Raw genomic sequence first — 23,953 nt, 5'->3', positions numbered from 1 at the left:
CCTTCAAGTCTTTAAAAAAAAAAAAGGGCAGAGTAAGTTTGAGCTGGCCAAGTAACAGGCTTGCTCTTTCATCCTGCGTGCGGAAAATGAGGCCCGTTCTCAGGACCAGGGAGACTGAGGCCCGGGGCCCAAGCAGCACAGCCGTGCAGACCAGGAGGGCGGGCTCGGGAACGCAGGCGCAGGCTCCTGTACTTTGGAAATTCCTTTTGGTTTTCTCACAAATAGATCCGTTCCTTCAGAGCATTCTGTATGCTTCCCTTTGAAAACTTAAGCCTCACTCGGCCGCAGGAAGGGAACACGTACACGGCTTCCGCTTTGCCCTAAATCCAACATAGAGGATGGTGTGTGCCCCTGGGACGCTGGAGGGAGAACCGAGGGAGAGAATTCCACTAACTAAGGGAAAACCACCCTGAAGGGCTGCGGGAAAACTGCATCTTTAAAATGCCCCGGACTAGCCCTGGCCACACCTTGATTCCATACAGCTCTGCCAGTTCCCCTGGACTTCGAACTGGAGGTGCCACCTGTGCCTGCTGTGGTCCTGGGAAAGGACGGCTTCTGGTATGGCAAACGCTGGGGGTGACTCTTCTCCCTTCCTGAAACAAACGCGAGCCCGTGGGAACAGGACCGCCCGCTGCGCTCCGCCTGCGACGGTGCGGGCGGCTGAGGGCCGGAGTGGCGCCCGGGCACACCGGCACCTCACTCCTTCCTCCGTGTTCCCCACGCTAAGGGTAAGAGGTATTTGAAGAAAGGGGAAGAGAGAATTCGATGGATCAAATAATAGACATTTATTTTAAGCAGTATCTGAATTTTTTCGCTGCTTGTTTAGAGAAAATAGTGAGCGCTGCATCACAAACCCTTTCCACAGGTCACGTCGGTAGTTACAAATTTCCCTCATGTAGTCGAAGACAACAGTAGGAAAGGTGCCGTTCTCTCAACTCTGTACAAAATAATTCATATAAAAAGGAAGAAACGCAATGGTACCACAGATTTCCCCATCAGTTTCTTAAAATTGGGTTAGAAAATTTGACCAAATGTTCTAAGTATAAAAATTACAGACATTGCTCTGTACAGCTTGGGGAGTCTAAATTGTTTTTCCGAATACAAAAGAAAGACATAGAACCATTTCAGGGACCACGCAGGTCAGTTAGAAGTTAGGACTGATTCTTGCTTTCTAAAGAAAATCTAAGCACGGTTCCGTTTTTCCTTGCTTGCTTGTGCAGGTTTGCGAGCTTTCTGGTTGACTGAGAAGCAGTGAACTGTGCCCCCATCCGAGTTCTCATTACCAGCGGTGTTTGCTTTTACCCTTAACGATAAAGGTTTCTCGGGCAACAGCAGCATCACGCCCACCGTGTGGCGTCGCCGTGGCGGTGGGGGCCGACGCCGAGTGGGGCAGTGCTGCTCACGGCCCCGCCGCCCGGCGCTGGACACCCCCGCGCGGCTCCTCACCAGCACTCGGCGTGTCCGCCCCAATCCCGGATGTCCGCTCAACGGTGACATCCACTCAACCAAGACAGAAACTCACAAACACACTCACTGGATATAAGATGTGGTCTTTTTTTTGTTGTTGGTAAATAGAGTTTGTAAGCTTTAAAAAGTATTCTCTCCAGATTATAAAAGGTTAGTTAAAAGTGTTTAATAGGAACAATCTTGGACAAGCAGAAATAGCTTTGATTTGGAGGACAGCAACATATGACTGGGAGGTCCACCGCCTGGTCGGGCTGGACAGCCTGTGCCTCTTCTAGGGGCTGTGCTGGAAGACGGCTGACTGAGCACGCTGCCCGCGTTCAAGGCACATGCCACTTCTTACAACTGTCTGCTTCCCACACAGGCTACGAGATATTCTATTTACATTTAAAAATAGGTTTTCTTCTGTAGCACAGTGGAAATGCCCAGCCCCGTCGCTGCGGCGCCTGCCTAGCACAGGTGCAGAACAGCCTTATTGACCTCTGGGTTTGTCCAGTCATTCCGAATGTCATCCAGGTGGTTATCGAAGTCCACGAGCGTCTCGTAGGACCGGCTGTCCAGCAGCGACGCCAAGATCCTCTGTGCCTCCGGCCAGTCTTCACAGCAGTCACTGCGGGCGGACAGGGAGAAGTCAGCCTCTGACCACAGAGAAGACCGGGCACATGCACGGCGGTAAAGAGCAAGGTGGTATAGAATACCGGGAAAAACAGACATTTTAAACACATAAAGATGTACATAGAGAATAGCAAACATGGTTAATCAGGAAATGGAAGGGACTCCCTTAAAATGGAATTCTGAAAAAGCAGGAGGCAGATGACTGAAGCTTTCTGAGTGATCACAAATAAATCAAACCAAACACTTGGGAAGAGTGTTTGTGCCCTGGGGTCTGGGGTGCGAAGACCCTTGAGTGCCACTCAGGTTCCCCCTACAGAAGCCCTCCGGGCCCCACCCTCCAGGAGTCAGGGAACATGCACGACACGATGCTCAGGAGCACACGCTAACTTAAAGCACAGGCAGGGCGAGACCAGCCTCTGCACGGAGCCGGGTGCGGGGCACGGAGCCGGGTGGACCACGCCCGCAGCGGCACTCACTGGTGTGGGTCCCTGCACCGCCATCTGTTCTCGTGGTGCTCGTACACGTGGATCGTGGGTGCTACGCAGTCCATCGTAAACTTGGTGTTGTCTACCTGAGAACAGGGCAGAGGACGCAAGAGTGAACAGGCCGCTCACGCGAGAGCCAACGGCAGGAGCCTCCCCGGGGCTCTCACGGCAGCAGGGCCAACGCTGGCCCACGGCAGAAACCCTTCCTATGAATCTGACATGCGGAGTCACCAAGAGAGCCTGGCCTGAGATAAACTGTGTATTCTGCAGGAAAATAATTATTAAGCCCTTCATTGTTTTTTCACAAAAGTGAAGCTTCCAAACTCCTTCCTGCACTCTTGGGCTTCTGTCCGAATCAATACTGTTTAAGGCCCTCGGTGTCATCTGCCTGCACATCCGACTCATTCCTTCCCTACGCCCCGGAGGCTGCGCTGGCTCTAATCCGGTGGTCCTCACACTGTGTGCACCAGAATCATCTGGAAGGCATGCTAAACAGATTGTTGGCCCCCACCCCCAGTGTTTCTGATTCAATAGGGTCTGGGAACTGGCAATTAATTTATCTGAGACAGGGTCTCACCCTGTCACCCAGGCTGCAGTGCAATGGCACAATCACAGCTCACTGCAACCTTGATCTCCTGGGCTCAAGTGATCCTCCCACCTCAGCTTCTTCAGTAGCTGGGACTACAAGTGCACGCACCAAACCCGGTGAATTTAAAAATTTTTTTTGTAGAGATGGGGTCTCATCATGTTGCCCAGGCTAGTCTCAAACTCCTGGCCTCAAGCAGTTCTTCTGTCTTGGCCGCCCAAAGTGCTGGGATTACAGCCATCGTGCGTGGCCAGAATTGGCATTTCTAACAAGTTCCCAGGTGCTGCTGCTGCCGCCGGCTGGACCTCACCCTGAGACCTCTGAAAGGCCACCCCCCTTTGGACATCCCCATGCTGTGACCGCAGCCGTACACAAGCCACAGCCAAACCACAGCCACCTTACGTGTGTAGTGGGGAGAATACTGCGAGAGGTGGCAATGGTCTAATGAAGATAAATTCGTCAAAGTAGCCACAGAAAGCAAAACTGTACAGCAAAGTGCCACCGCAGCAAGAGGACGAATGCTCAGTAGCCACCGAGGCCACTTACCATGATGAGAGCAGCGTCGCTGAAGCCCTCGGCGATCCTGGAGGCCACCTTCTCCGCAACCTGGTTTGGACTGCCAGAGAAGAACCAGTGAGTTCGACCACACTCCGGGTAGTGCTGTTCAGCGCTGTCTACACAGGCACAGTTACCACCACCAGGAACTGACAAGTAATGACAAGGAGACCGACAGGGCCAACAGGCTGTGTGTGCCTGTTTCAAGCGGCTCTTGGTGGCTGCAGGCCCTCGGTGACGACCTGTGGTGAGCAGGCACCGGGAACGCTGTTCTGGCAATGCGGTGCACTGTCCACAGCAGGTCCCTGCCTCGGTCCAGCCAGGAGACCCTCACGCAGGGGACCCTGAGACGGCATCCCCCGAACAGGAAGGCTCCCTGGAACCCAGGGGAGTGGCCCGGCGCACACAGTTGAACCTGGCTGCCGGGCGCTTGCCGGCCCCAGGGCCGCGCTCCGAGCCTGCCTTCCTCCGTCTGCGCTGCGGCAACGGGACACAGCAGCTCACAGCTTTGAGTCACCTTTTCTAAAACATTTTTCAAAACTCCTAAGTCTTCCCATATCTCCATGCTCCTGGGCCTTCAGCGGCTGGCCCTGGCTCTGCGGCCACACCAACCTTAGCGAATGGCATCCTTCTACCTTCAGTCAACAGAGCTAACTGTGGCGTCGCCGGACACCTCTCCTGCTGTCTCTGAGCACAGAGTGACCCTGCTGTCCCATGATGGGAGGGGCCTTCTTTCCATTCTTTCCCCATGAGCCTCAACTCTGCCTCCAAATCCATGTAAGTCTTTGCTTTCAGGGAAAGAGTAAAAAGTGTCCAGCTGGTTCCTGCCTCTGTCCAGCTTTCCTCCTCCCTTCCAGCCCCATTTCTGAAACTTCGTTAGGAAGCTGATACTGTGGCTCCACGTGCGCACCACGGCTCTGCGCAACCTGCCATCGGCCCCTCTCTCCGCAGGTCACCCCAGACGTCTGCCAACCACTGCCCAGGGGCCCGACGGCCACCCACCCCTCACAGCTTCCCGGCTGTGACCCACCAGGCGACCCACCGGGCGGCGGCCGCCCACGTCTGGTTTCTCTGACCCGAGGCCGCCTTTCCCTCTGCTCTTTGTTCCTCACCAGGTGCGGCAGGTCCTGTCCTTGCCCTTGATGCCTTCACTCTCCCTGCACCCGCTCTGCTCAGGCTTAGACACCGGCTTCTAAAACTGCTTCCTAACTCGTCTCACAATTTCCAGGCTCTTCTTATCCACTGTACCCTGAAAACTCTCCTGAGGCCAATTTTCCTGAAATCGACTTCCATCACGTCCCGCCAGCTCACAGACCTGCACGGCGCCCACCGTCCTCACCACGGCAGCCTCTCCACGGTAGCCTCTCCACGGTGGACCCAGCTTCCTTTCCAACCTACGCCGCAATGCTCGTGTCTTTTGTTTCAGCAAAACTGTCTATGCGTGTCTCCCTCACATGCCCTTCCCACTTCACTCACACTGTTCCCTGTCGGCCTCCTGGGCCAAGCTCTGCTTATAAATTCCTTCCCTCTTTCAGTGCCCAGAACACACGCCATCCTCTCCGGGGAGCCGTGCCTCCCGGCCCCATGCGAGGTCCACCTCTCCCTTCGGTAAACTCTGAAGTGCTCTCCAACACGGGACCCTTGGCACGGGCTTGCCTTCTGTGCATCTCATTTTCCCTGTACAATCAGAAGTTTAGCTTTTTGAAGCAGAAAATGAGTAATTTTTAACAGCCATAAAAATAAACTGATTATTGTGACTTTAAAAAAATGCACTACACAATTACAATCCTTCCCTTGTGATTAGGCTGAAAACAAATTATTTTATCTGACTATTCCATTTTCATTTTCAAAATTGAGAATTTAAAGCGATGTAGTATCTGTAGCACTGCTTTAAGAAAAACTACGTTTAAGACAGAAAGGAAGGTTTTACGGGTAGAATTGTATTTAAGAGAAAAGTTAGTATGACACTAGGTCAAACTGCAGGTGGCACTTCACTGTGTGGACCAGGAGCCGGCAAGTGCCAAGTCCCTGCAGCTCCAACTGCTGACGGGGAGCAGGAACGGGGCCCTGGGGGAGGCCGAGTCGCCCACCCTGTGCCGCCCGCTGGCACGGTGTCACCAGACACTCCACAGACTGTGTCTTCACTGGCCCCCCTCTCCCAGTCCTTAGCGCAGAAGGAAGGAGCTGGCATCTGCTGAGCCCATGATCTTCCAGGGACTTGCAGTAAAGAAAAGGCAGAGCCTCTTGCCATGAAGGAATTCGCAAAGCTGTCATTTCTAACAATTATCACACTAGCCAGTGACTTTATTGGGGAAGGGGTGAGCGTACCCCTTAATGAGTATACCAAGATACACTCAATAAAAAAAACTACCATTTGAGATGCCCCAGAACTCAAATTTAAAATTTATTCTTTTGAAAGAAGTTAAAAATTTGTACTTAATGAATTGTCAAAGTATTTGAAAGAGTTGCCAACTTTTTTGTATCATGCACATCGTCTTAAACACTGAGCTACCCTGTTCCTGAATGCACAGCTGTCACATCATGACATTCAGACTAGCACTGTGTTTCCTGCTAGTCTGGTCAACTCCTGGTTCCTGCGAAGAGTCAGCTGCCCAAACTGCGGGCACCTGAGGCCAGAGACCACCTTCCTGGCCCCCTTCCCAGCCAGCACCGCGCCGGGCATGCAGACGTAGTCAGTATCTTGCATTTCATATCTAGAAGCTTTTTACTGAGCATCTACCTTAGGCCAAGGCACTCTGCTGGGTCCTGACATTTGCCCCCACGAAGGGGCAGTCACGCAGCACGACACCAGCGGTCACGAAACAATACAATAAAACGTGGTGTGATGACCCGAAGTTTAGGAAATATATAAAAGTTATAAGCATGTTAAACACTGACTGAATAATTCTTCTTTTGAAAAAGTAATCACAGCCCCCACTCCCAGCCGAGCGCAAGGCCCAACAGGCAGCACTCGGTTTCCCTCTGGCCCCAGGACCACTCTCCCCGGCACCGGCTCTTGGCTCCGTTTCACAGACAGAACCACTGAGGCCCAAGAAAGTTCATCACTAAGTCACCCAGGATTTAAATCTGCATCCACCTGGCTCCACACCTTATGCTGTGAGACACTGTTAACCAGGTCATAGCTATTTCTAGCACAAAAAGAGCAGATTTTAAGCTAGGTTTGGTTGGAGAGCAAGGGGAATGTTCAGCATGACCCTCGCTCCTGAGCTCCCAAACCGAGTGGCCTCTGTGGATTCACCTTGTCTGGCTGGAGGGTCCCCATCTGTGCGTGGCTGAGAGGATTACCGGGATGACCCCAGGGAGGCACAAGGCAGGCACCCACGGGGTAGAGTCCACCTCCAAGGATGCAGACCCTTCGCAACGTTTCAATCCCCTCTAAGGTCTGACAAACGGCCGCTTAGAACGTGCCGAGACTGACATCACGGGAGGACGCAAAGCCTGCCGAGCGAGTGGCTGGAGGAATCCGGACTCGGGGCGGAGCAGGGACGTGTGGACGAGGGTATGAAGAGCACGGAAACGGTGCATCTGCACGAGGTAACGCCAGCGGGCGGGAACGGGGTCAGCACAGAGGCAGGAAGCTGGCGACAGCGAGCCAAGGAAGGCACACGCAGAGAAGAGGACAGGAGAGGCCGTGTGCCTGGTTTGCCTGGGTGGCCACGGGAGGCACGGATTTGGGGGCGGGGGCGGTGCCTGCGCTACCCCGACAATCCGGTGCTCTTTCCTCTCGCCCAGCCTCCTCTCCCTTCTGCAAGAGGAGCCGTGGGAGACACCGCTCGGTCCAGGAACCCCCTCCTGCCAGGGACACTCCCAGCTGCTCACGGTATGAAGTTCAAAATGCTTCTGCGCACCGAGGAGCCCCCAGGTGTGGCCTGCCCAACCTGGGCAGCGTCACCTCCCAGCACCTCCCTCCACGTGGGCGCACGCCCTCTTCCCGCCAAGTTCCCGCCTGTGTCTTCCCTCTGCTGCCCCCACCAGGATCGCTCTGACCTCCTGGTCTCCACAGCTGCACTCGACAAGACCCTGCCTGCTCGCAAAGGCTCCGTTCAAAGGGCACGGTGCCCTGGGAACTTCCTGGGTTATGCGACAGGGCCAAGTCCTCCCTGCCCTCCGCCACAGCCCCAGCGCACCCTCCCGGCAGGGCCTGCTGCCTCCACGGCAGCTGGGTGTTTGCGCTCGCTTCCATGTTCTTTCTTTTTCATTTTACTTTTATTGAGCACTAACACGCTACCTGCCGCACAGCACAGTGTAAAACCTGGCAGGGGAGGCGACCATTCCTGAGTTACTCTTTCGTCAATCAGAAAAAGGCTTTTTCATCAATCTCTCCACACTCTGACACACAGTGACGGTTAACTCCAGAGACGCGCCTGTGTCTTTCCATCAAATTCCAACGGTATAAATAACGGGCAACCCTTTTCTCCTCGCCACCATTAGTGCACTTGCGGATGGACACAGCGGCCACTCTGGGGATGACCAAGCACGCGCCCATGACAGCAATCCAGGGAGAATCTCGAACCACACCTCACACGGTTACCTGGGCCGAAATCCCACTGCGAGGCCCCTTAAAGGGGACTGGGCTTTGGCTCCCTTCCCGGTAAGCCCCACGGCGGCCCACCTCCCTTCCATATGCGACTTAGCCACGTGGGGGCACGGCCCACGCAGCAGGCCACACCTGTCAGTCCTTTTCATGCGACAAGACTGAGACGGACACGGCCTGTGTGCAGCCTCTTGCTCAGAGAAGGGCGGGGAGACTGGGTCATCAGCACAGGGGAGGCAGACGGTGTCGAGCAGAGCGCCCAGGAGTGAGGTCAGTAAGAGATGCTCTGAAGGAGGAGGGACAGGCGCCCCTCGTGGGCTCAGGGGAAGAACAGAGAGGTCGTGGGGGAAGCAGAAGAGCCGGTGTGCACTGGGCTCCGATGTGTCCTCAACTGTCCCCAGTAGGTGCTTCAAGGGACTTTGAGCCCAGCGCCTCATTGGCGCCTCCCTCGGGGCCCTGTGCCCGGACCCACCCTCCAAGGACAAGAGGTCTCGTTTCTGGAGGCGTCTGTGGCTCCTCGGCGACAGCAGCGCTCGGTCCCCAGCTACTGCACTGAATCCAAAGTGCTCTTAGGCCCACCTTCGCGTCGGTGCTGAGCAGGGGGACCCCGCTCCAGGGTCCTCCACTACACCTCTAACCGCCCAGACACTGGAGCCTGCGTGCAGCTCTATCTGACAACGTGACGAAAGCACGTCAGGGCGCCCCTGGCATGTGCCCCCGTTACATACTGTGGGGGACACTTTCCAGCTGCCCCTCTGGCTTCTGGCTGGTTTCAGCCAAAGGAAAGCCCGTGAAGACATCATGGGAGTGGAAGAGCGACATCAGCTACTGACCACTCTGGGCCATCCCTCCCCTGAGGTGAGGCCACATCAGGCTGGCTGTGTCCCTTGGTCAAAGGGCTCTGCTCCTCTTCATGAACCTCTTCGTCCAGCTCCTCCTTCCCCAGCCCTTCAGGCTGCAGGCCAGGAACAGCTGTGGTCACTGGCTTTGGTCACCACAGGACCCTGTTGTGAGTTCTCTTAGCTACTGCCCACACCTTTGCAAACGGCCCACGTATGAAGCCCTCCTCAAATCATCCTGACCTGAGTGTTCCGTTATGTCCTCCTGTTGGGACCAAGAGCGATGCAGAGATAGAGCAAAATCCTCAGCCCTGCTCCTTACTGGGGACTCCAGTGGGAGAAATATCTGGATAAAAGGAACTAGGAGCTAACAGAAAGGAAGCAGCAAATACCGCATTTTCATCACAGTCTCAGACCCTAAGACCCCCAAACCTAAAAGACGTTTTATTGACCCCAAAAGAGAACGGTATTCCTTCCTGGGGCTCTGCCCAAGCTCACTCCCCGTCAGGTAACAGGAAGCAAGGCAGAGTCGAGCAAGGACAGAAACCCGAGGCCCCGACTGTCACTTGCCTCGTATGAATTCCCTTCAAGCAAAACAGGGAAGACACAAAACAGAATCCCAAAGTTAACATAAATGTTTGGAATGTCTGTTTTCTGGCGTTCTCCACACCACGCTTCCCTCCAACACTATAAACAAGCACAGGGCGGGGAGGGGCGTGGGTCTCACAGGTTTGGCAGCTAGAGCCTACAGAGGGACAGCCAGCTCCTCTGACACTGGCTCTGTGCTGTGACCATTCTTCCAGCCCACAGAGGGTTTCTGCAGCGACATACCTGGCGTCCTTTACTCGTTCATTAGCTTGATAATAACCAGCAATCACATAGCTATTATCTTTGCACCATGAATCAATCTGAAAGAGGAACAAAAATCGGGAAGAAAAGATGAATGATTTTCCCTTAAATATTAAGTTTCAAAAACCACAGGAGATCCCTCCCCCCACATGCTGGGACAAAACATGACACAATCCTGTATTCTGCTCCCCAGAAGAAAGACTCCGACTCAGAGGGGAAAAAAACCACATCACACTGAGGCCAGAGAGAACACAGAAGGGCCCAGGCCCTCACTCTCCCAGAGATGGGGCGTCCTCCTCCAAGACAGGACCTTGTAACGGTCAGGAGGGGTGGGACCTTGACCTAGAGACATGACCTCCTTCCCCACTCCCGGCAGGAGGCCCCCCCACTACAGGTATTAAATGGGAACAGTGCTGTGGGGGGTGGGCAGAGGGGGAGACGATCTTTACCCACCTCCTCTTACGACATAAAGAACTGGGGCATTCTGGGGCTTGACAAAGCCTTGAGATTATTAAATCAACCCTTCACAGTTAAGGAAACTAAAGCTCAGAAAGGTTCTAAGCTGGCACAGCCGGGCACACGGGCAGACACACTTAATTCCCTACAGGGTGCTTTTAAACGGGAGTGTGGTGGCAGACCTTAAAAGTTTTTTGTTCTGTTTTATAATACCACTTTTCTCTCATCAGATTTAGCTTCCTGCGGCTCTAATGCCGTTATTAAGAACAACAAAAGGTCATCCTGTTTTGCCATAATGGAATTTTAATACACTGCAATAAATTCTACTCTCAGTCTGCAGAAGAGGAAGCAAAATTGATACCTCGCGCTTTTTTGCAGTGAATTAACTTGGTTAAAAATGTTTGTGTGTTTTGTTTTTGTTTTTTTTTTTAAATACAACCCGATTGCTCTTTTTCCCCGAATTCTGGTTTGGGCCTACAACAGTTTCCTTCATGACCAAAAGCAGACATTACAAGATAGTACGGTTGAAGGGTCCCTTGCTTACACAGAGAATACTTCTGGCCTCCTAAGAGCTCATGAATTACCATATTGGGTCAAAACCAGCAGGGCTCACTGAACCAACTGGATATTCTGGTCATCTATCCACCCAGAAGACCAAGTCATGTTCCCCAAATATTTGTAATGGCTTTATCACTGTGATTTTGGAGCTGCAAACCACTCCAGAATTACTTCTATTTTGTTTCTATCATCTTTCAATGGAATGGGTTCCGGAAACTTTGCATAGCTGCTTGGAATAAAATTATCTCTATGCAGCATCAAAAGCCCTCGCTCAAAATTTGGGATCTGGCCCTGCTCCCCGATTAGCTGACCCCTTAGCGCCACATTCCCAGCCTGTTTCCAATCACAGGCCGGCTGCAGTGTGTCCTCCCTTGAGGTGACGCTTGTCTCTGCGCACCCGGGTGTCCCTACTCTCCAGTGCAGCCTGTCCCTATTTCCAGAGTCGGATTTTCTACTGTCTTAGTCTCCTACTGCCCTTTTAACAAGTCACCAAATTTAGTGGCCTAAAATACCACAGTTTTTTTTTATCTTACAGGTTAGAAATCTAAAATGGGCCAGCAGGGCCACGGTCCTTCTGGACGGTCTGGGGAGAGCCCTTTCCTTGCCTTTCCCGGCATCTAGAGGCTGCCCCAATTCCCTGGCTCATGGCTGCATCACCCCAACCTCTGTTTCCACCCTCCGTTTCCTTCCCTGACTCTCCTTCCCTCTTACATGGGGCCCACCCAGAAAATCCAGGATAATCTCTCTGCCCCAAGGTCCTTAACTTAATCACACACAAAGTCCCCTCTGCCACGTAAGGCCTCGGGATTAGGATGGAGACACATTTTGGGGGTTATGACTCAGCTGACCACAGCTATACTACATTTACTGTAAGGACAGGACAAGGGCTGGGTACGATGGCTCACGCCTGTGATCCCAACACTCTGAGAGGCAGAGGCAGGAGGATTGCTTGAGGCCAGGAGTTCAAGACCAGCCGGAGCAACAGTGAGACCCCCGTCTCTACAAAAAAATAGAAAAATTAAACAGGAGGAGTGGCACAGGCCTGTGCTGAGGCAGGAAGATTGCTTGAGCCGGGAATTTCAGGTTGCAGTGAGCTATGATGATGTTACTGCACTCCAGCCTGGGTGACAGAGTAAGACCCTGTCTCCAAAAAAAAAAAAGATAGGAGATAGGACAAATTTTATATTTATTCCCTTTTAACTACAGACAAAGTCCTGATGACCCCCAACAGCATTCAGCATGTAGTCTAGTCGTCTGGGCTGGCTCCTACATCCCTTTCCTGGGCTGAAGCTAACTGTCTGGGACTCTCACCCCAGCAAACACATTTGGCATCACCTTGCACCTACCCTAGAGCACAGAAAGCACCCGATACAAGGGGTGGTTCCTGACACAGACAAACACAATGTACACCTCAACCTACACTTTGCCTGCTAAGGGACAAATTCCTGTATGAAAAACTCCAAGGGCTCAACCAAATTCCAGCAGAAAAATGTCATGACCTGGAACTTCTACTACAACGCCATATCCCTATCATGCAGCTTGTGAAAAATCAAAATGAAAATAAAAGTTAGGACAAAACTCTGTGAAGCCTGTTGCCAATTTAGTAAAACTGGCTCTGAATACAGACAACCCTATGCATTTTTTTTTTTACTTTCTGGAGGAAAAAGAGGACACTTGCACCTTGGTGTAAGCCCACCATCCTGTGTTCGATGCACTTTTTGGCTCACTCTGTTCCAGACATGTAGGAGAACTATCAGAGGGGCTGGGGCCACCCCATTCGTTCCCAGTTAGACTGCACGAAGGCAGGAGCTTTTCTCGGCAACCTCACCAAGGTTTTGCACGTGTGAGGCACTTTACAGTGTTCCAAGCACCATCACCTCTCCTGTGTGGCTGTACACTAACCGTAAGCAGGCGAGGCGGGACCTGGTAAGAGAGCCACTCCGAGGAGGGCCTCTCTCCCGAACTTGCCACTTACCAACAGGTTGAGGGCAACCTGCCGGGCCTTCCTATTTGTAGCAAGAGGCAGGCCTCGGAGTTCAGAAGTGGAGGGACTGTTATTTTCACCGGGAAGGAAGGAAAGCTCCTTCTCAAGTCAGCTGCCGATTTTTCTATCGAATGGAAAGGAGCTAGATCCAGGAGAAGAGCTCTGGAAGTCGATGGGATGGAAAGGGAGGATGAAGTTCGGGGCAAGGAACTGAAAGGAGGACCCACAGCAGCCTTCTCCCTCTCCCGGGCTAGCACGGAATGTTCTGGAGATGAACAAAGGGCATGGGTAAGGGACAGAGGTACAGGACGGCAGCCATGCAAACGAGCACAGAGCAGGTCGAGCTTCTGGCCTGAAAACACGGTGATTAGGCCACTTGGCAGGTAAGAAAGTCACCTGGGCAGGACGTAACAGACAGCTGCTCCACAGCACCAGGAAAGCAGCAGGGCTTAGAGAAACAGCAGGTGTATGCTAATTTTCCTACTAACATTTTATGGGCTTTCTGCTATTAGAAATAATTCCTTTGCTACCTACGTCAAAGGGTTATAAGGATAAATAATAGACATGAGTACTTAAAAAAATAAAAAGCACCCAGAAATGCTAGGATTTTTTTTTTAAATGGAAAATTATAATGAAAAAGCCTTTCAGAGGAATCTAATGCTGCCCTTTGACGGACTGCACATCAAGTTAGTCTTTCCCACTTAGGAAAAACAACTCCAGTATGAAACCCCCTGAACAGAAGACAGCAGTGAGAATAAGGCCTCGTTTTGGTCGTGTGGACATAGATGCTCTGTTAGAACTCCATCTTCCACAGCTGATCACCCTATTTATTAACTATGGCTCCTAACACTGAGAGCTTCATTGCCTTCGGGTCACCAAGTCACTGAGTCAAACGGTGAATAATATAAATTTAAATAGCTTAATTGTAACATAAAACTTTTAGATGGACTCAAATTGGCAATTTTTCTCCGTAACTCTCCTCTGAAAGTTATTTCATTTGCACTGGATTGGCATTTTTTTCATATTTGTCAACTGCTGACACTATGAGCCAAAGTTTAGGTGAATATAAGAAAAGTAAGTACAAACCACCACAGCTTGGCAAGGACACAAGCTGGGCTGTTTGTTTTCACTGTTGAGAAGTCACTGCAGGGAGCCTAGTTTGGACCTAACATGCTGGATGCGAGACTCCAAGATTCCTCACAGGCACGCATGCCTTGGGGAGGTGCTGGAGCTGGGAATCCGGAGTGCAGGGTGTAACCCCACGGGGGAACAAGATCAGAAGTGGGGGAGGCCCCACAGGGCCCTCTCACTCTCGGGCTGGAGGCAGTGGGGCAACCTTGGCTCTTAGAGTCAAGGTTCCCTCTGGGCATCTTTTCTCCCCAGGTAAGTGGGTTGGGAGGCAGCTCTGCTCTTTGGGGAAAATTCATGTATCCTCGACTGAAGTGTAGTTGTTTATAGTTGGTATGTTTAATTCTCTCAAGTATTGTATTTATATCCCATAGTAGGAACATAGCCCTTTAACTCTGTAAAGGTTACCTGTCAGAAGTGATTAGACATTCCAAGTGAGGTTCTGCTAGGGTTTTAGATGGACATTAACGGGGCTCGCCTTTCCCTCCTGCCCTGCTGGCTGCAACTTTGCGTCTCCACCCCCCCCCCCACCCCCGTAAAAGCCAGAGCTCCTCAGGCTTCTCACTCCGCGCAGTGTCCCTAGAGAGTATGACCTATTCTCACAGCTTCAAAGTCACTGAGAAGCTACTGGCTCTCAATCTTCGTCTCCAGCCTGTCTTCTGAGCTCCATACCCATTTTTCAACTTTCAACACTAGGACTTCTTCATTTCAACATCTCAAATTCAACATGTCCCGAATGGAATTAATCACCTCTTCTCCAAATCTGTTTCTCTGCCTCTGTTCCCACAATGGATGGCACCACCGCACCATCCTCCCCACACATACGCCAGAACCCAGGTGTCACCCTCACTCCCTTTTCCCTAGGTCTGCGCATGATTAGTCACTGAGTCCTGTGGGCTCTCCTTCTTGCTCTCTCTTATCTGTGCCCTTTTCCGCATCCACACTGCACTCAGCTCAGCCACCTCCCGCCTCTTGTCTTGCCCGTATTCCAGCCTCCAACATCCCCCTCATGGAAGGCTGGAGCCATCACTTAAAGACACAAATCTCATCACGCAGCTCTCCTCTTGTGGCTTCCCTCTGTCTTCAGCATGGTGCCCAAATGCCTCTGCGTGATCCACAAGGTCCCCGACAAAGCAATCTGTCCACTGCTCACTTCTCTGTGCCCTGTCCCTTTGCACTCCACCCTCTGGCTCTCCCCAGACACCCTCCCTTCTCCTCCCCACTGTTTTCTCCTGGTCTTTGCACATGCTGGTCTCTCTCACCTCACATGCTCTCCCTCCATCCACCCACCTCCTGGATGCCCAGGGCGGGCCCACTACTTGCATATCCCTCTCTCTGGGCCACCTGACAGCCCGGGCTCCCCGAGCCTGGCTTAGCTGACTTTTCTCTTCAATTCCTCACCACTTTTTACCTATCTCTACCCGTGGCACCTGCCCGTTGGTATTGTGCTTGCTGGCTTGCTGCAAGTTCAGGTGCTGAGCCAGAGACCAGGTGATCCACAGCCACAGCCCTCCCCCAAAGCAGATACCCAACAGACTCTGACTGCAGAACTGGATCACCCTGCATAACCGCGGTGAATCCAGGTCACTGTAAGTCAGTGCATTTCACATACCACTCACCCCGCCATTCCCCTGATAACAGAACGATTAAGACAGGTTAGAAAGACCTGGCTTAAGACATACACATGCCCTCTCCAGTGGTGTTTCAGTACTGACAGCGGTAAAATGGTTGACTTTATAGATCTCATCTACTTATTACATCTGTCTCCTGCCCAGAAATGATATGAAAAAATCCACACAGTGACTCAGTTTACTTTAACAGGCACTCAGGGATGTGCTCAGTAACCTTAGGCCAGGACCGTATGCCCAAAGGTACTTCTTGCTTGCCAAGAATTTACTGGGGTGTCGTAATTCAGTAAATTATGAAATGGCTGCTGCTTTTTTTTTTTTTTTTTGCCTGGCTTCTTTACTTCCATGGAATGGCTTCATTTTTCTAGTGAAAGGCATAGAGAAATGATTTCTATCTCTACCTTCTCAAATTTAACTACCTCTTGCATGAATTAGCTAACATTTTTTAGCATCGCAATTTATTAATAGAAAAACAGCACCTCAGCGCAGGTGGGCAGGTCTGAGGCTACAGTTTATTTCCTGTTGGTTTTAACAACTCAGTGGAATTCATAGATGGTCTTCTTCCCTCCTTACTGATCATCACAACAGAAAAGCTACTGCCTAAAATTCAATTACCAGCTAGTTTCATTGTATGCTAAATCTTTTTCCCATTGTACTTCACTAAAGCAGTCATTGCAAGCAGACACATAAGAGCGTGGAGTAGATCATCTCCTCCTGCCTTTTAATTTCACAAAAATCCTTTAGCTTTTAAAACCACGGAAGCATTCTAGATAGTAAGCCGTTAACCACTAAGAGGAACAAACTCTCCTTACACAAAGCTCCTGGGCATCCATGGGGAGCAAAGGCCCGAGACGTCAATGCTGCCCAAGCGTCCGAGCTCTGGCATTTCCCAGGACCAAGCCCCGGAGGACCACAGCGCCGGCGCCCCCCTTAGACAAGGGATCGCCTCCGTGAAGGTGCGGAAGAATCAAACTCTAGCGCTGAAGTCCCAACAACACGAAAACTTCCCGCAACTCAAACCCCCCCAATTCTGTCGAATCCTTACCCAGTTAACGATAGCTTGTTTCTATAAAACCACTAGTCTCATAAAATGGAATGTACGACTCGCCGCCCACAGCGCCTCTGAAAGCACGGTTCAAGTCGCTGCGACTGCTACTACTACGAGCGCTCGGCTGTTGAGCGCCAAGAGCCAGGCCGAGACCCAAGCGCCTCCGTGGACCGTCCCACTCCTGGACACGGTGACCCCAGGGAGCGGATCCGGGATTCCTGCGGGAAGCCGGCCGCGAAATGGGTTTTCTCGTGCCGACGACTCCGAGGGCAGGCCGGGGCTGCCCCCAAGGGTGCTGAAGGCGCCCTGTCCGCGCTTACCAGCGTGAGAGCCACCTCCAGCATGGGGGCGAGGGCCAGCGTGCCGTGGAAGAGGGGAATGCAGTCCACGAAGAGGGTGTGGTGGGCGCCCGGACCGCCCAGGGGCAGGTGCTCCTTGCGCGGCTTCTGCTTCTCGGCCACCAGCAGTCCGTTGACGGCGCAGTGCGGGTACTTGGCGCCGTGCAGCACCATCTTGCAGTAAGCCTGGGTGGTCAGCTTCACCCCGGGCATGCTGAGCCCGGGAGGGCCCCGGAGGCCCCTGGGCGAGCGGCGGAGGCCTGGCCCCGCTGCCCGGCCGCGCGGCGCCCCAGCGGAGAAGCAGGACGAGGACGCGGTGACTGCCTGGTGCGGCCGCCGGCGGTGGGGCCCCCAGCTCAGCCCCGGCCCCCGACTCAGGCCCGGCCCCGCTCGGGCCTCGGCTCCTCCGGGAAGCCGCCGCCGCCACCTCAGGCTCCACTCGCGCTTCTCGCCGGGCGCCGCCGGAAAGCAGTCCCCGCAGAGCCTGCCGGAAAGCAGCCCAGCCCGGCGCTTTACGACTCTCGCAGCGCTTCGCTCCTTCCGCTCCACGGTGACCTCAGCGCGGCCCCGCGCGGGCGGAGTCTTCCTCGATCCCGTGGTGCTCCGCGAAGCGGCCTCGCTCTCTTCCGGTCGCGGGCTCCCGGGGCGCAGAGGGCGGTCGCAGCGGGCATCGGCTGTGCGGCTGCAGGTGAGGCCGCGGGTGGCCGGCGCCAAGCTGCGAGGCCGAGCGGGCCGGGGGACCGGGAGTCATCGATCGGGCCCGCGCGCCCACGGCCCGGCGTGTGCAGGAGGCGGCGGACGGGCCTCGGAGCCCGATGACATTGAGGCTGGTTCGCGGGGGCTCCAGGCTCCGGGGGGCCGCTGGGCCGCTGCCTTTGTGCCGCCCCGAGGCGCCCCGCCCGGCTTCCTCTACCTCGCCGCGGCCGCGAGCTGGCCCCGGGCTCTGACCTTGGAGCGCCCGCTGGCCGAGGGCGCCGGCTGCCGGGGAGGCGGGCGCGGGTCTGCGCCTGAGGCCTCGCCCTCACGCCTGCAGACGGTCCCTGCGCGACCGCCCCGGGGTTAACGGGCGCTGGGAGGGACGCTCGGCTTCCCGGCCTGGAAGGCGCCGGTCGTCCGCGCACGCACGGACCTGGCCCGAGGAAAGAAGCGAGATGCGAGAGTTCCGCCCAGACGTCATGCTTGTTTACCTGCCCTAAGCGGGGGGTATTTTCCCAAAATGTTCGGCATCCTTTTCATTGTTTACAGCCCTCTGAAAGGTGGATTTAAAGGGGGGCGTGTAGGCTAGATGGGCCTGAATCGGAGAGGGCCCAGGTGAGAAGAGACGGTCCACTAGGTTGTCCTTTGTCCGCAGAGATTGGAAGTGGACCCGGGCCGTGTTTGCAGCCTCCTCCAAGTGCCGCGTCCAGTCTGCGTACATGCAGTGTTAGGTTATAAACAAGGACGCAGTTGAATGTCATGCATGCGACAGTCTCTGTGAGATGTCACCTTCCCTGCCCACCGAGAATGGGGCCTGTCGTGGCAGCACAGTGCTTTAATGGTTTTTATTGTTTTGAGTCGGCTTACTCGATTTTTTTTGCCTTTGTTTGAGAAAGCCAAATTTCTATTAATTGCCCGAAGCTTGTGTCTGTAATGGTACTTAGTTTATAATGAAGCTTCATAAAAACGTGCTGACTACCTCCTCCTAAGCTATTCTGTGAATTCAGAGTCAGTAGTAAAGAATGGATCATTTGTGGTGAGGAAAAACAAACAAAAGAATTGCATTTACTTCCAAAGTGCTCTGGGGCAAAAAGAAGACTCATTCCTAATTGGTATTCACCCTCATTCATAAAGAAGGTGTACCTTCTTATCTTTCAGAATGTTGGCTACCAGGGTGTTTAGCCTAGTTGGCAAGCGAGCACTTTCCACCTCAGTGTGTGTACGGGCACATGCACACGGTAAGTGTGACTTTTCTTGCTTTTAAACAGGCTGAGTGTTATCATTTTGCTCCTCACGTGTGTAAGGCTGTGTACTGGAGTTTCAAACAAAGATGACTAAGATCTTGATCCCGTTGTTGAGGGACCTCAGGGGAGATACAAATATTTCAACACGGCTTAGTTCTGTATTAAGGAGTGTTTATGAATCAAATTGAACACTAGTCTGGGTCTTTGCTTATACTGGTAGTATTTTTCCTTCTTTTCCTTCCCATTTTTTTCAGGCTCTAGTTCCACTTCCACCCCTTTCAAGAAATCATCTTCACCATACCTGACCCTAACAATCTCCCCTCCACCCCCAAATTCCCCACCATTTAACACACTTGCGTATACTCAGGTGTTATAGAGCCAATGGAAGTGAAAGAGCTTGGACTTTGTAGCCTTAGCTGGGTTTAAATCTCCTTTCTATCATGCACTGGCTACCTAAGTTTAGGAGTCTGTTTCCTCATCTGGACTATATGCAAAGACCTTAGATCTGTGCCTGGTATGTAGCATGTTTAGTTTTGCATTTATCTAGCATCTTCTTTGTACCAGACGCTGTTAGGCACTGAGGGTTCGAGGTGTACAGACATGTGCTCATTTGGGTTTTCAGACATACCACCTTGTTTGTGATTCTCAACCTATGTGGATTTTCAAATGTTTCCCCAACGTGTTTCTAGGAAGTGTTGTGAAGAGTGATGACTTTGCTCTCCCAAGTTACGTTGATCGCCGTGACTACCCGCTGCCCGATGTGGCCCATGTCAAGCACCTGTCTGCCAGCCAGAAGGCCTTGAAAGAGAAGGAGAAGCAGCCCTGGAGCAGCCTCTCCCTGGATGAGAAAGTCGAGTGTGGGTATCGAGGGGGCGCGCAGGCAAACCCAGCGTCTCTGGGGGTTTTGTGTGGCGTGCACACGCGTGCCTCTGCTCGTCTCTGGGTGACTAGAGAGCAGCTGTGCCCAGCAGGTCGCTGTGCTGGGTTTCTGAGTGACTGTCCCAGGGCTCCAGGTTCTGTGCTCTACCAGCGGGCTGCATGCTCTGCCCAGGCCCCTTCTGTGCTGTGGGGCCCCAGCCCCCCAGGGGGAGCGGAGCATGTACACGGAGCCTCTCAGCACATCTGCTGGGTCGGACGTCGGTTACTTATTGAAAAAGATCAGGAAATGCCTACCATTTGGTATGAAAGGGGCATGAAAATAACGTGATCAAACATTATTACGCTGTAATTCAAACAAATAAGTTCAGGCTTTTTTTTACCCAAGCAAACTCCATGCGTTTTTTTTTTTTTTTTCCTCCTTCCCCCATCACGGGCCTGTGCGTGAGGGCCCGTGTGTGCGTGCTGGGAGGCACACACGGTGCAGGCTGATGTCGAGTCCCTCAGCCCCCTGTTTTCTCCTGCCCTGTGTTCTGGGGGAAGTGGTTGAACGCGGGGGAGGAGGGAGCTGTCGGGCTACTTTGCTCGCCGCGCCTGCTGATGGCGGCTCTTTCTGTCCCCAGTGTATCGCATTAAGTTCAAAGAGAGCTTCGCTGAGATGAAGAGGGGCACAAACGAGTGGAAGACGGTTGTGGGCACTGCCCTTTTCTTCATGGGCTTCACGGCGCTCATTGTCATCTGGGAGAAGCGCTACGGTGAGTGGGCAGGGAGGAGGGGCACAGGTGCCTGTAGCGGGGCTCGGGGACAGTGGGCGTGGCCAGCACGGCTCCAGCGGTCAGTGCCCGGTGGTGTGGACGTCACACCGCCTTGGAGCCCTGAGACAGGGCCCCGGCTCAGGGTCGTTTTCCAGGTCTTGGGGAACTGGCTTGTGTTAACCGACGTCGTGGGAGATTGACTTAGAAGCCGGCATCTGATTTATCCGTAGTTTGCCATACTTGTTTGGTAGCGAAATACTTGCCTGCTTCGGACAGCACCCCACGCTTTCAGTAGCAGTGTGTCCGCTCCCCAGTCGCGCAAGACGCAAGACGACTCAGCGCGGTCTGAGCAGGAGAAGGGAACCGGTTGAACCACTGTCTCGGCTGTTAGGGGGATTGCGGCTCAGCCAGAACGCTGAGGCTTCAGACCTCACAGTTTCTGTTTAGACACTGCCAGGGTTGCCCGCTCATTCTAAGGTGCTTCTGGGTTCTTTTTGTCCAGGCAGAATAGGTATTTTTGCATTCTGAGTAGGTATAGTCCATACTCTTGGTTTGCACGTGGACGTCGGACAGGCCCGACTTTTCTGTTTGGTCTCACAAGCCACCATGGCTCTGTGCTGTGACCTGCAGACTGTATTATCTACTGTCTGTAGAGAAGACATTCAGCTTTTACCTTGATTATTTTATTGCTAACTTTTTACAAACAGAGGAGTAATTTAAAATCATCAGGAGTTGTCAGTGCTCAGAGATAAAAGCCCGCGTGTTTGAGCAGGTGTGGAGCGGCAGGTGGCTTTGCTGAGTGAGTGGCCAGTGTGCTGGGGAGGACCTGACCCGTGTAAGGTGTTGGCGTAGAAACAACCCGTAGCGACAGTCTTGCCTCATGAGTTTGTCTTAACTGTAGTGTATGGGCCCATCCCGCACACCTTCGATGAAGACTGGGTGGCCAAGCAGACCAAGAGGATGCTGGACATGAAGGTCAGCCCCATCCAGGGCTTCTCTGCCAAGTGGGATTACGACAAGAACGAGTGGAAGAAGTGAGACCCCGCTGTCTGTGTGTCTGGACCTTGCCTCGTTCCGTCACCTCCGTGCAACTCGGCATATTACTGGAAACCCGTTACGTCAAACTAGCAATGCTAATAAATGACGAATTTACGTGAAAGCCTTTGTGATCAGTTCTTTGCTAGCTAAGTCAAAGTGAAGTGTCTGTTAATTAAAACAACAAGTTTCTCCCAAGTGTCTGAAGTAAATATATTTTGGGTATAAATGAAATGGCAAAAATCATGTATCTTAAATAGTTCTGTGGGTTCTTAAAAAAGTTTTTTGTAGAGACGAGCTCCTGCTATGTTGCTCAGGCTGGTCTCTAACTCCTGGCCTCAAACGAAGCGATCCTCCCACCTCAGCCTCCCAATGTGCTGGGATTGCAGGCGTGACCCACTGTACCTGGCCTGTGTATCTTAAATTATGTTAGGAGACATTAGATGAAACTAAAAATACAGAATCTTATGATGTGGATATTTTGGGTTTTTGATGAGATTTTTACATGAGAGTAAGATCTGGTTAGAGTAGCCAGACTGACAAGTTAGGAGCCGCTTTTCTGCTGGGACTGTCCCTCCCTCCTCGTGGTGGTTGATGTGCCCCGCTGTCAGTCCCCCTGGAGCTCAGCTCCCCTCAGTCCCCTTGCTGGGCCTGGACACCCTACCTGGAGAAGCAGAACAAGCCTCACATAGCCTGGGTGTAGCCGAGGGACGCCCTGGGGGGGATGCCCTGGGGAGGCCTGGCTGTAACTGGGCAGGGGAAGGGGACCCGCAGAGCTTGACCAGAGGGAGTGCACAGGAAAGGGGGCTCAGCGGTTTGGAAGGTTTGAACTAATTGTTTATAAATCCAGAGCAGGCTAAGTACCGCCCCCCCCCCGCCCCCCCCCCCCGTAGTGTCTTCCTGCTACTGCAGAAACACCCTTGATCCCGGGTTCTCAAAGGGCCAGCTGACCGCCCTGGGAGAGGAAATGCCAGGAGCTGCAGGGCCTTGTGGGGTCTTGCTGTGGGGACCACGGTGGGCCCCTTAATGGCTTAACTACAAAGCCCACACCTCCCTCTGGGTGATGCCATTTCCAGCTCCTTCTCCCAGGGTGGGCCCCTGCGGCGGGGCTGCAGCACTGGCTCCTCTGACCCTTTCATGACCACGGTGGGGCACCTGCCCTGGGCCGGGCATCAGACCAGGCACAGCAGCGCCAGTACCCCACTCGGGGCAGAGAGGGGGTGCTGCCAGAATGGACTTGAACCCTGCTACACAGGCCCTCTGACCCCCAAACTGCTTTCAACCTGGAATAGCTCAGAATGGAGTCTCCCTGAGCCCCGGACGGTCCAAGGAGCGGTCAGGCTTTTCCTATCCTTTCCCTCTAACCACGTAGGAACCTGAACTCTGGCACCTGCTACGAGAATTGCCATTTGTACATCGGATTCAGATTCTATTATCTGCTGGCGACTCCTGTTCTTGTCCATGTGCCCTTAAAGAAAGATCTCTTTATTTTCTTTTCCTTTGAGACAGGGTCTCACTTTTTACTTGGTTGTCCAGGCATGAGTGCAGTGGCGCAATCACAGGTCACAGCAACCTCAAACTCCTGCGCTCAGGCCATCCTCCTGCCTCAGCCTCCCCCGTAGCTGGGACTACAGGTGTGCATCACCACACCTGGCTAATTATTTTTTTATATGTTGCTCTGGCTGGTCTTGAACTCCTGAACTCAAGCAATCCTCCTGCATCAGCCTCCCAAAGTGCTAGGATTACAGGTGTGAGCATTGCTACACACGTGGGTGTACAAATGCCTGTTTGAGTCCCTGCTTTCAATTCTTTTGGGCACATAGCTAGATGCAGAAAAAGCCATGAAGCAGGCGGCAATGCCTTAACTGTACGCATACCGTGCAGGCTTGAGTCCTCTTCTACCTGTCAAGGGGAGTGCTAATCTTTTCTTTCCTACAGTGCTGTGCTCTTAAGAAGAGACCAACGGAGCCTGAATACTATGTCAGGGATTCAGGGGCAGAAGTGGGTGGGAATGGCTCCTTTCATTATCACACAAAATTACCACTTGTGGGATTTTTTTTCCTTTTTTTTCTTTTTTTAGAGACAGGGTCTGGCTCTAGCTCCCTGCAGCCTCAAACTCCTGGGCTCAAGTGATCCTCCTGCCTCAGCCTCCCAAGTAGCTGGGACTACAGGTGTGCACCACCAGGCCAAGCTAATTTCAAAATATATATATATATATTTTTAGAGACAAGGTCTTGCTATGTTGCCCAGGCTGGTCTC

The 23,953-nt window shown here is 53.0% G+C and overlaps 2 protein-coding genes and 1 non-coding gene across 3 annotated transcripts; 1 reads left to right on the top strand and 2 right to left on the bottom strand.

The window, feature by feature from the left end:
* Positions 1 to 793: 793 nt before the first annotated feature.
* EMC8 (ER membrane protein complex subunit 8) lies at positions 794 to 17,605 on the bottom strand. Its single transcript, XM_069456754.1, has 5 exons — positions 17,071 to 17,605; positions 9,931 to 10,007; positions 3,697 to 3,766; positions 2,556 to 2,650; positions 794 to 2,074 (listed from the first exon to the last, which is right to left on the bottom strand). Exons 1-5 carry the CDS (start codon positions 17,299 to 17,301, stop codon positions 1,915 to 1,917), a joined length of 633 nt encoding a protein of 210 aa, XP_069312855.1. The 5' UTR covers positions 17,302 to 17,605; the 3' UTR covers positions 794 to 1,914.
* A 109-nt stretch (positions 17,606 to 17,714) lies between these two features.
* COX4I1 (cytochrome c oxidase subunit 4I1) lies at positions 17,715 to 21,771 on the top strand. Its single transcript, XM_069456756.1, has 5 exons — positions 17,715 to 17,776; positions 18,943 to 19,022; positions 19,718 to 19,885; positions 20,528 to 20,659; positions 21,561 to 21,771. Exons 2-5 carry the CDS (start codon positions 18,944 to 18,946, stop codon positions 21,695 to 21,697), a joined length of 516 nt encoding a protein of 171 aa, XP_069312857.1. The 5' UTR covers positions 17,715 to 17,776; position 18,943; the 3' UTR covers positions 21,698 to 21,771.
* Positions 21,772 to 23,509: 1,738 nt separating this feature from the next.
* Positions 23,510 to 23,635, bottom strand: LOC138374041 (U6atac minor spliceosomal RNA). Its single transcript, XR_011231324.1, has one exon. It is a non-coding gene; the product is annotated as a U6atac minor spliceosomal RNA (small nuclear RNA).
* Positions 23,636 to 23,953: the final 318 nt, after the last annotated feature.

Source organism: Eulemur rufifrons, chromosome 23 (assembly GCF_041146395.1).
Source record: "Eulemur rufifrons isolate Redbay chromosome 23, OSU_ERuf_1, whole genome shotgun sequence".
Lineage (NCBI taxonomy): Eukaryota > Metazoa > Chordata > Mammalia > Primates > Lemuridae > Eulemur > Eulemur rufifrons.
Note: the sequence above shows the minus strand (reverse complement) of the source record. Positions and strands in the feature narration are given on the sequence as shown.

What these genes read in the sequence shown, in the direction of transcription:
- EMC8 (XM_069456754.1), bottom strand. Translation starts at nt 17,301, where the DNA reads ATGCCCGGGGTGAAGCTGACCACCCAGGCTTACTGCAAGATGGTGCTG. An exon ending in GAACGAGTAAAGGACGCCAG is followed by an intron (nt 3,767 to 9,930) that starts GTATGTCGCTGC and finishes CTTCTCTGGCAG; the next exon opens with TCCAAACCAGGTTGCGGAGA. An exon ending in GCGACGCTGCTCTCATCATG is followed by an intron (nt 2,651 to 3,696) that starts GTAAGTGGCCTC and finishes CCCTGTTCTCAG; the next exon opens with GTAGACAACACCAAGTTTAC.
- COX4I1 (XM_069456756.1), top strand. Translation starts at nt 18,944, where the DNA reads ATGTTGGCTACCAGGGTGTTTAGCCTAGTTGGCAAGCGAGCACTTTCC. An exon ending in CCTGGATGAGAAAGTCGAGT is followed by an intron (nt 19,886 to 20,527) that starts GTGGGTATCGAG and finishes TTCTGTCCCCAG; the next exon opens with TGTATCGCATTAAGTTCAAA. An exon ending in CATCTGGGAGAAGCGCTACG is followed by an intron (nt 20,660 to 21,560) that starts GTGAGTGGGCAG and finishes TCTTAACTGTAG; the next exon opens with TGTATGGGCCCATCCCGCAC.